Genomic DNA, 11,692 nt, shown 5'->3' with positions numbered 1-11,692 from the left:
TAGATAGCTGTTGAATGAGGGCTCCCATTGGTCAAGACACAAGGTCGCTGTTGAAGGAGCTCTCCCATTGGTCAAGACACTAGATAGCTGTTTAAGGAGCGCCCCAATTGGTCAAGACACTAGATAGCTGTTTAAGGAGAGCCGCCATTGGTCAAGACACTAGATAGCTGTTTTAAGGAGAACCCCCATTGGTCTGTGTTTAGCTGCTTGAGGCACTTGCAACACAACAGCTAAGGAACAGGAAAACCATGACATTTATCAAAAGGAGGAGCTGTCTTTAGAACCACAAAACTGATCGCAGCACAGCTTTTCTTTTATAGCTAGGTGTTTTAAATGGGAGAGTTTAAATATACAAGGATGAAGCTTTTCAATCACTTGACTTACATCCACGAGATGGAGCTTTAAAAAAATACTCCAGTAACAGTGTAGAAAAATCATGGGGGGGGGAAAAGACACATTACAAAAGCCCAAATACTCCTCAATACTCTGTCCATTTTTTTTTTCAATCCGTCCATCTCTCTTAGACCTCTGAGCTGTTGCTGCAGTCGTCCATCCTCGCCACCATCATCCCTTCCGTGCTCGCCGACCCCCACACCCTCTCTTTCCTCTCCTCCTTCTGTCTGTACCGGACCACCAGGACGAGGATGATGATGAGGAGGAAGGTAAGCAGCATTACCACCAACCCCCCCACCACCGTCGGCAACCCCTCGTCCCCCTCCCCCCTGCTCAGCTCCCTTGGTTCCAGACGGTCGGCGTACAGCTCCACCCCCCCCGCTGCCCTCCTCTTGGTACGGTCCAGGGCGATGTGCATGATGTTGGTGCCGCGGTTGTTGTCTGCTCCAATGTCATCGGCCACGTCGGGGACCGCCGCTCCGACCAATCCACTGGCTGACCTCCTCACACGGTGACCTTGACCTTTGACCCCGGGGGTAATGGAGAGGTCGTTGCCCGTGGCGACCAGGGAGTGGTGGTACTCGAGGCTCCTCTTGCCGATGCCATGGTTGTCGTTGTCTTTGGGGCGGATGGTGTAGATGGTGTGGATGAACCACTCACGACCCGCAGCCACCTGGGACAGGAGGTTAGAGGTTAGAGGTTAGAGATTAGAGTGTGTTGTCTGCACACCTGGGTTCAAATTAATGTGTTTTTGATTATTTGTTATATAATTAATAATTTTCTGTGTATTTGAAGAAATCTATCTTGCTCTCTGGTACACAACATACTGTAACTATCTGGTCTACAACATACAGAGGGGCAAAAAAGTATTTAGTCAGCCACCAATTGTGCAAGTTCTCCCACTTAAAAAGATGAGAGAGGCCTGTAATTTTCATTTTAGGTACACTTCAACTATGACAGACAAAATGAAAAAAAAAAATCCAGAAAATCACATTGTAGGATTTTTAATGAATTTATTTGTAAATTATGGTGGAAAATAAGTATTTGGTCACCTACAAACAAGCAAGATTTCTGGCTCTCATAGACCTGTAACTTCTTCTTTAAGAGGCTCCTCTGTCCTCCACTCATTACCTGTTTTAATGGCACCTGTTTGAACTTGTTATCAGTATAAAAGACACCTGTCCACAACCTCAAACAGTAACACTCCAAACTCCACTATGGCCAAGACCAAAGAGCTATCAAAGGACACCAGAAACAAAATTGTAGACCTGCACCATGCTGGGAAGACTGAATCTGCAATAGGTAAGCAGCTTGGTTTGAAGAAATCAACTGTGGGAGCAATTATTATGAAATGGAAGACATACAAGACCACTGATAATCTCCCTCGATCTGGGGCTCCACGCAAGATCTCACCCCGTGGGTTCAAAATGATCACAAGAACGGTGAGCAAAAATCCCAGAACCACACAGGGGGCCCTAGTGAAAGACCTGCAGAGAGCTGGGACCAAAGTAACAAAGCCTACCATCAGTAACACACTACGCCGCCAGGGACTCAAATCCTGCAGTGCCAGTGTCCCCCTGCTTAAGCCAGTACATGTCCAGGCCCGTCTGAAGTTTGCTTGAGAGCATTTGAATGATCCAGAAGAAGATTGGGAGAATGTCATATGGTCAGATGAAACCAAAATATAACTTTTTGGTAAAAACTCAACTCGTCGTGTTTGGAGGTTTGGAGTTGCATCCAAAGAACACCATACCTACTGTGAAGCATGGGGGTGGAAACATCATGCTTTGGGGCTGTTTTTCTGCAAAGGGACCAGGACGAGTGATCCGTGTAAAGGAAAGAATGAATGGGGCCATGTATCGTGAGATTTTGAGTGAAAACCTCCTTCCATCAGCAAGGGCATTGAAGACGAAACATGGCTGGGTCTTTCAGCATGACAATGATCCCAAACATACCGCCCGGGCAACGAAGGAGTGGCTTCGTAAGAAGCATTTCAAGTCCTGGAGTGTCCTAGTCAGTCTCCAGATCTCAACCCCATAGAAAATCTTTGGAGGGAGTTGAAAGTCCGTGTTGCCCAGCAACAGCCGCAAAACATCACTGCTCTAGAGGAGATCTGCATGGAGGAATGGGCCAAAATACCAGCAACAGTGTGTGAAAACCTTGTGAAGACTTACAGAAAACATTTGACCTCTGTCATTGCCAACAAAGGGTATATATCAAAGTATTTAGATAAACTTTTGTTATTGACCAAATACTTATTTTCCACCATAATTTGCAAATAAATTCATAAACAATCCTACTTTTTTTCCCTCATTTTGTCTGTCATAGTTGAAGTGTACCTATGATGAAATTTACAGGCCTCTCTCATCTTATTAAGTGGGAGAACTTCACAATTGGTGGCTGACTAAATACTTTTTTGCTCCACTGTACATATCTAGCTGTCTGGTACACAGAATAAGTGAAGAGCTTCAGTTCAGTTCTTTCATCACATTCCCAGTAGGTCAAAAGTTTACATACACTCAATGGTATTTGGTAGCATTTCCTTCCATTCCTCCTGACAGAGCTGGTGTAACTGAGTCAGGTTTGTAGGCCTCCTTGCTCGCACATGCTTTTTCAGTTCTGCCCACACATTTTCTATGGGATTGGTCAGGGCTTTGTGATGGCCATAGTACCTTGACCTTGTTTTAAGCCATTTTGCCACAAATTTGGAAGTATGCTTGGGGTCATTGTCCATTTGGAAGACCCATATGCAACCAAGCTTTAACTTCCTGCCTGATGTCTTGAGATGTTGCTTCAATATATCCACAATTTTCCATCCTCATGATTCCATCTATTTTGTGAAGTGCACCAGTCCCTCCTGCAGCAAAGCACCCCCACAACATGATTCTGCCACCCCCGTGCTTCACGGTTGGGATGGTGTTCTTTGGCTTGCAAGCGTCCCCCGTTTTTCCTCAATACATAATGATGGTCATTATGGCCAAACAGTTCTATTTTTGTTTCACCAGACCAGAGGACATTTCTCTAAAAAGTACGATCTTTAATCCCATGTGAAGTTGCAAACCGTAGTCTGGCTTTTTACTGGCAGTGTTGGAGCAGTGGCTTCTTCCTTGCTGAGCGGTAATTCAGGCTATGTCGATATAGGACTCGTTTTACTGTGGATATAGATACTTTTGTACCTGTTTCCTCCAGCATCTTCACAAGGTCCTTTGCTGTTGTTCTGGGATTGATTTGCACTTTTCACACCAAAGTGCGTTCATCTCTAGGTCTCCTTCCTGAGCGGTATGACGGCCGCATGGTCCGATGATGTTTATGCTTGCGTACTATTGTTTGTACAGATGAACATGGTACCTTCAGGCATTTGGAAATTGCTCTGGATGAACCAGACTTGTGGATGTCTACATTTTTTTTTATCTGAGGTCTTGGCTGATTTCTTTTGATTTTCCCATGATGTCAAGCAAAGAGGCACTGAGTTCGAAGGTAGGCCTTGAAATTCATCCACAGGTACACCTCCAATTGACTCAAATTATGTCAATTAGCCTATCAGAAGCTTCTAAAGCCATGACATGATTTTCTGGAATTTTCCAAGCTGGTTAAAGGCACAGTCAACTTAGTGTATGTAAACTTCTGACACACTGGAATTGTGATACAGTGAATTATAAGTGAAATAATCTGTCTGTAAACAATTGTTGGAAAAATTACTTGTGTCATTCACAAAGTAGACGTCCTAACTGACTTGCCAAAACTATAGTTTGTTAACAAGACATTTGTGGAGTGGTTGAAAAAATTTGTTTTAATGACTCCAACCTAAGTGTATTTAAACTTCTGACTTCAACTGTATTCTCATTCACCCCTTTAGATTTGTGTGTATTAGGTAGTTGTTGGGGAATTGTTAGATTACTTGTTAGATATTACTGCACCGGAACTAGAAGCACAAGCATTTTGCTACACTCGCATTAACATCTGCTAATCATGTGTATGTGACCAATAAAACTTGATTTGATTCAATTGGTTTCAGGAACACAGCACAGTACAGTATACTATCGTAGAGCACAGTACAGTATACTATAGTAGAGTACAGTATACTATAGAAGAGCACAGTACAGTATACTATAGTAGAACACAGTACAGTATACTATAGTGGAGTACAGTATACTATAGTAGAGCACAGTACAGTATACTATAGCAGAACACAGTAGAGTATACTATAGCAGAACACAGTACATTATACTATAGCAGAACACTAGGCAAGTCAGTTAAGAACAAATTCTTATTTTCACAGTGGGTTAACTGCCTGTTCAGGGGCAGAACGACAGATTTGTACCTTGTCCGCTCGGGGGTTTGAACTTGCAACCTTCCGGTTATAAGTCCAACACAGTATACTACAGTACACCACAGTATACTATAGTAGAACACAGTACAGTACAGTATACTATAGTAGAACACAGTACAGTATAGTACAGTACACCACAGTATACTATAGTAGAACACAGTACAGTATACTACAGTACACCACAGTATACTATAGTAGAACACAGTACAGTACAGTATACTATAGTAGAACACAGTACAGTATAGTACAGTACACCACAGTATACTATAGTAGAACACAGTACCTGGAACATGGCCGTAGAGTCCAGTCTGAATCCATCTGTCCCAGGCTGTCTGACCAGAGAGAGAGCTGAGGGGTCGTCTACAGCCAACATTGCATTAAAATCCACATCACCAAACCCACGGGCCTGAGTCTCGGGCTGGGCCTTGTCCTGTAGGGGGAGGAGGAGGAGGAGCGGAGAGGAAGACGAGGGGAGAGAGGGGGGGGGGGGGGGGGAGACACGAGGAGTAGAGAGTAGAGTATTGATTATCACCAAAGAGAATACACAGACAGAATGATAAAATAAAGATTGACTGTAGTGAAATGCAGTGATAGCACTCGACAGCAACATTGAGAGGTAGAAGAGAGTTCTTGATGTAATGTCATCTTTGGGTTATATCTATTTTTTTCTGAGGTGAACTCAGCATCAAAAAAAGCTTTCTCGGGTCCTTTCTGTTCTACAGGACTCTCTGATGCTTACATTCATAATTCAACACGCTCGTCGTCACTACATTACATTCATAATTCAACACGCTCGACATCACTACATTACATTCATAATTCAACACGCTTGTCGTTGCTACATTAAATTTATTTTGTAGTCTTCCTCATGATTTATTAAAGGAAAAAACATGCATATTTTACATTAGGAGATTTAGACATTGTACTAATGTGATAAATAGCTTGATTTTAAGTTGTATCTAGGGTGTTTATTAGGAAGGAATTTTAAGTTGTTAATTAGGATGTGATTTTAAGTTGTGTCTAGGGTGTTAATTAGGATATAATTTTAAGTTGTTAATAAGGATTTTAAGTTGTTTTTATTAGGATGTGATTTTAAGTTGTTTCTAGGTGTTTTGTAGGATGTGATTTTAAGTTGTTTCTAGGTGTTTATTACAATGTTATTTAAGTTGTTTATTAGGATGTGATTTTAAGATGTTTATTAGGATGTGATTTTAAGTTGTTTATTAGGATGTGATTAAGTTCATTATTAGGATGTAAATGTAAGTTGTTTCTAGGTGTTTATTAGGATGTAAATTTGAAGTTGTGTACAGGTCTTTAGTAGGTAGAACAGAGAGGGAGAGTCTGACTGACTACATGCTGCTATACTCACTAAGATCTTGAAGTGGTAGAGCAGAGAGGGAGATTCAGCCAGACATCCAAACTCAAAGTTAGTGGGGTTGTACTTGGGTACGTATCCATCCACGCCGGTGCACAGGTACACCTTCTCTATGTTGCAGAAAAAAGAGTCCCCCAGGTTCTGAACAGGGTCCACCATCACAAGACCGTAGATAGTATCACCTGGAGAGGGGGAGGGGAGGGAGGAGGAGGGGAGGAGAGGAGAGGAGAGGAGAGGAGAGGAGAGGAGAGGAGGGAGGGAGGAGGAGGGGAGGGGAGGGAGGTGGAGAGGAGAGGAGAGGAGAGGAGAGGAGAGGAGAGGGAGGTGGAGAGGAAAGGGGAGGGGAGGGGAGGGAGGTGGAGAGGAAAGGGGAGGGGAGGGAGGTGGAGAGGAGAGGAGAGGAGAGGAGAGGGAGGTGGAGAGGAAAGGGGAGGGGAGGGGAGGGGAGGGAGGGAGGAGGAGGGGAGGTGGAGGGGAGGGGAGGGGAGGGGAGGGGAGGGGAGGGGAGGGGAGGGGAGGGAGGGAGGGAGGGAGGGAGGGAGGAGGAGGGGAGGTGGAGGGGAGGGGAGGGAGGTACGTAGGCAGAGAGAATAGAGAAGCAACGGTCTGTTTCAGTAGTGATTATAATCAAAAACAATCATGTTCCGTGTAGCCCTTTACGCGTACTCATAAATAGGCTGGCACCGATAAGCGCCTAAATTGTAACGCAGTAGCCGTAAAGTAACATGCTATACGGAGCTTGGTATGAATCTTTTTACCATCACAGGTACTTGAAATTATGTTGGGAGATACATTTTCATTTAATGAAATTCTCAAATTATTCCATTGTCTCGAGTACCATTTCATCTTTTTATGAAAAGGAGTATATTGATAGATATTAAGTCACCTCTGATTGGCCGTAATTTAAACTGTACAGCCTACAAACTTTGTTCGATGACAGTCTTCATTGAAGACCACCTGTGCTGGAGGACATCTGCAAAATGGTGCTGGCAGGCTTAAAAAAATGTTTTTTATGTCAAATGAATTGCACTAAGTTGTTGCTCTTTTTGTTTGCTGTCACAATGTATTATAAGGTGTAAAAATTACCCAACAAAATGTGTGACTAATACTTAAAGCTGAACTATGTAACTAATGGTTAGTCTACAGAAGGTAGCCTATTGATGTAAGGATCGACTCTGGAGACGAGAAGCAGGTACAGGGAGTGCACACTTAATAACCATGGACAGGAACAGAATACAGACAGCGAAATTGGAAACAACCATTATGCTGATACGGGGATGAAACAGAGGAAACAGACAGATATAGGGAAGGCAATCAAAACGTGAAGGAGTCCAGTGAGCGCTGATGTGAGTAATGACGGTGACAGGTGTGAGTAATGATGGTGACAGGTGTGAGTAATGATGGTAATGATGGTAACAGGTGGTAACATGTGTGGGTAATGATGGTAACAGGTGTGAGTAATGATGGTGACAGTAATGCATAATGATGGTAACACGTGTGAGTAATGATGGAGTAATGATGGTGACAGGTGTGAGTAATGATGGTAACAGGTGTGAGTAATGATGGTAACAGGTGTAAGTAATGAGTAATGATGGTAACATGTGTGAGTAATGATGGTAACAGGTGTGAGTAATGATGGTGACAGGTGTGAGTAATGATGGTAACAGGTGTGAGTAATGATGGTGACAGGTGTGAGTAATGATGGTAGCAGGGGAGAGTATTGATGGCGACAGGTGTGAGTAATGATGGTGACAGGGGAGAGTATTGATGGTGACAGGTGTGGGTAATGATGGTAACAGGTGTGAGTAATGATGGTAACAGGTGTGAGTAATGATGGTGACAAGTGTGAGTAATGATGGTGACAGGTGTGAGTAATGATGGTAACAGGTGTGAGTAATGATGGTAACAGGTGTGAGTAATGATGATGACAGGTTTGAGTAATGAGAGTGCACAGTTTTGAACGTGATGGTAACAGGTGTGAGTAATGATGGTGACAGGTGTGAGTAATGATGGTAACAGGTGTGAGTAATGATGGTGACAGGTGTGAGTAACGAACGGTGACAGGTGTGCATAATGATGGCGACAGGTGTGAGTAACGAATGGTGACAGGTGTGCGTAATGATGGCGACAGGTGTGAGTAATGATGGTGACAGGTGTGAGTAATGAAGGGCAGCCTGGAACCCTCGAGCGCCAGAGAGGAAGAGCGGGAGCAAGCATGACAATTGGAATATAAACAAACAACAAGAGGCCTATTGCAACCATCGATGGCAATAGATTATCTCCAACCATCAATATGATCTCAATGTTAACCATTACTGGTTACATCATTACTGCTCCCTAAAAGATGCCGGTGTTACCCTTAGTCAGATATTTGTATATGATGATGAGATGCTCATGTTTCCGTCCTAACAATGGGGGTCATCCCAAAGGCAGGAAGGCAGGCGACAAGTTCAGGTCTGCATATTAAGCTAATGGAAACACATTGGGCTTATTCAGAATTTATTTTGGCGAGAGTGAGACCTCTTGCTTCGCCTCTTTCCCTCTGACTTAGTCCTGCTTGCAACCAAATGATTTTATTCGATTACTATTCATGTTCTCCAAAAGTGACTGGTCATTTCTTATGAAGATCAGGGGGTAAAATAACCCTGAACTGTCCAGACTTGAAATGTGTAACTACATCAAGTCAATTTGGGGATTGAGTGCTTTGTGGCAGAAGGGTGTGGGCCAGAATCAAGCACACTCTGACACGGTAGGCCTATATGTGATCAACAGCGCTAACCTCTAGATGACCCCAGGAAACGAATTAACTACATTTTGACAGTTCATTTGTAACTTTAGGATAAACTAAATCAAATCTAAATGTATTGGTCACATACACATGGTTAGCAGATGTTAAATGCGAGTGTAGCGAAATGCTTGTGCTTCTAGTTCCGACAGTGCAGTAATATCTAACAAGTAATCTAACAATTCCCCAACAACTACCTCATACACACAAATCTAAAGGGGTGAATGAGAATATGTACATATAAATATATAGATGAGCGATGGCCGAGCGGCATAGGCATGGTGCAATAGATGGTATAAAATACAATATATATATATATATATATGATATGAGTAATGTAAGATATGTAAACATTATTTAAAGTGACATTGTTAATTAAGAAGAACTTAAAATCTTCCACCATCTCCACTGCTGTCCCTTTGATGTGGAACCCTCTGCAATCCTGAAGTCCACGATCATCTATTTTGTTTTGTTGATGTTGAGGGGGAGGTTGTTTTCCTAACACCACACTCCGAGTGCCCTCACCTCCTCCCTGTAGGCTGTCTATCGTTGTTGGTAATCCAGCCCACTACTGTTGTGTCGTCTGCAAACTTGATGATTGAGTTGGAGGCGTGCTTTGCCACGCAGGCATGGGTGAACACGGAGTACAGGAGGGGGCTGAGCACGCACCTTTGTCGGGCCCCAGGTTTGAGAGTCAGTAAAGTGGAGGTGTTGTTTCCTACCTTCACCAGCTGGGGGTGGCCGTCAGGAAGTCCAGGACCCAGTTGCACAGGGCGGGGTTGGTCCCAGGGCCTCCAGCTTGATGATGAGCTTGGAGGGTACTATGGTGTTGAATGCTGAGCTGTAGTCAATGAACAGCATTCTTACATAGGTATTCCTCTTGTCCAGGTGGGATAAGGCTGTGTGCAGTGTGATGGCAATTGCATCGTCTGTGGACATGTTGGGGCGGTAAGCAAACTGAAGTGTCCAGTCTCTACGTACACTAGACACGTGTAGGTCGTAGCCTAGTGGAGACCAATATGTATATTGTGTTATTAAATATAATGTTAACAAGACAGTTGTAGATCTTGTGTCACGATCGCAGATTTTAGAGAAAAAACAATTGTCGGTACATATAAGTGTCATATTGTCTGAAAGCTTAAATTCCTGTTAATATAACTGCACTGTCCAATTTACGGTAGCTATTACTGCGAAAAAATGCCATGCTATTGTTTGAGGAGAGCTCCTAACAACAGAAAACTGTTTTCACGGCGATAGGTTTGATAAATTCACCTCTGAAGGCGAAATGTGTTGTTACATTCTGAAATCCTGCTCTGATTTATCATCCAAAGGGTCCCAGAGATAACATGAAGTGTCGTTTTGTTTGATAAAATCCTTTTTCATATCCTAAAAAGGTCCATATAGCACGATCGATTTTGTGTTTTCACTCGTTCAATTTGCAAAGAAAGGAATCTGTGAAAATCTAACCCTAAACTTGTTTAACTTCTTACGGAGGTGGTCCCTGCACAGGAACAGCTCAGCGGAAATTTCAGAGCGCCAACTATAGTACTATAGTATAGTACTCGATAAATCTCAAACTTTCATAAAAATACACATGCAAGGTACTGAATTAACGCTACACTCGTTGTGAATCTAGCCACCAAGCCAGATTTGTAAAATGCTTTTCGGCGAAAGCATGAGAAGCTATTATCTGATAGCATGCACCCCCCCCAAAATACCAGCACGACACGTAAACAACAGATTTTGCGGTAGTCGGCGCTACCCAAAACGCAGAAATAAAATATAAAACATTCATTACCTTGGACGAGCTTCTTTGTTGGCACTCCTATATGTCCCATAAACATCACAATTGGGTCTTTTTCCCGATTAAATCCGTCATTGTATACCCAAAATGTAATTTGCTGAAGGCCATGCTGCAAAAAGCCGATTTACAAGACGCAACGTCACTTTTTAAAATTACAAAAGTCGCCTATAAACTTTTACAAATCACTTCAAACAACTTTTCTAATCCAACTTTAGGTATTAACCTCTTGGATCTCTAGGGGCGCTATTTCATTTTTGGATAAAAAACGTTCCCGTTTTAAGCGCGATATTTTGTCACGAAAAGATGCTCGACTATGCATATTCTTGACAGTTTTTGAAAGAAAACACTCTGAAGTTTCAGAATATGCAAAGATATTGTCTGTAAGTGCCCCAGAACTCATTCTACAGGCGAAACTAAGATGATGCGTCAAGCAGGAAATGAGCAGAATCTCTGAAGCTCTGTTTTCCATTGTCTCCTTATATGGCTGTGATTGCGCAAGGAATGAGCCTACACTTTCTGTCGTTCCCCCAAGGTGTTAGCAGCATTGTGACGTATTTGTAGGCATATCATTGGAAGATTGACCATAAGAGACTACATTTTCCAAGTATCCGCCTGGTGTCCTGCGTGGAATTCGGTGCGCAAACGCCAGCTGCTTGTACTTTTCCATTTGATTGAGGGGAGAAACCATGCTTCCACGAACGATATATCATTGAAGAGATATGTGAAAAACACCTTGAGGATTGATTCTAAACAACGTTTGCCATGTTTTCAGTCGATATTATGGAGTTAATTTGGAAAAAAGTTCGCGTTTTGAGGACTGAATTTTCGTTTTTTTTTTGGTAGCCAAATGTGATGTAGAAAACGGAGCTATTTCGAATTCACAAAGAATCTTTTTTGGAAAAACTGAGCATCTGCTATCTAACTGAGAGTCTCCTCATTGAAAACATCCGAAGTTCTTCAAAGGTAAATGATTTTATTTGAAGGCTTTTATGTTTTTGTTGAAAT

At 42.7% G+C, this 11,692-nt stretch overlaps 1 protein-coding gene across 1 annotated transcript in view; it reads right to left on the bottom strand.

The window, feature by feature from the left end:
• Positions 1 to 452: 452 nt before the first annotated feature.
• The window catches only part of LOC139388240 (FRAS1 related extracellular matrix 2a), a 243,105-nt gene continuing 231,865 nt past the window's right edge, over positions 453 to 11,692 (bottom strand). The window contains exons 26-28 of the mRNA XM_071134789.1: positions 6,093 to 6,280; positions 5,007 to 5,153; positions 453 to 1,066 (exon numbers count right to left, since the gene is read on the bottom strand). Coding sequence (XP_070990890.1) covers positions 521 to 1,066; positions 5,007 to 5,153; positions 6,093 to 6,280 — 881 coding nt within the window. The 3' untranslated portion in view covers positions 453 to 520. The remainder of the gene's footprint in view (positions 1,067 to 5,006; positions 5,154 to 6,092; positions 6,281 to 11,692) is intronic.

This window comes from Oncorhynchus clarkii, chromosome 29, assembly GCF_045791955.1.
Source record: "Oncorhynchus clarkii lewisi isolate Uvic-CL-2024 chromosome 29, UVic_Ocla_1.0, whole genome shotgun sequence".
Classification (NCBI taxonomy): Eukaryota; Metazoa; Chordata; class Actinopteri; order Salmoniformes; family Salmonidae; genus Oncorhynchus; species Oncorhynchus clarkii.
This window is presented reverse-complemented; position numbering and strand designations above follow the sequence as displayed.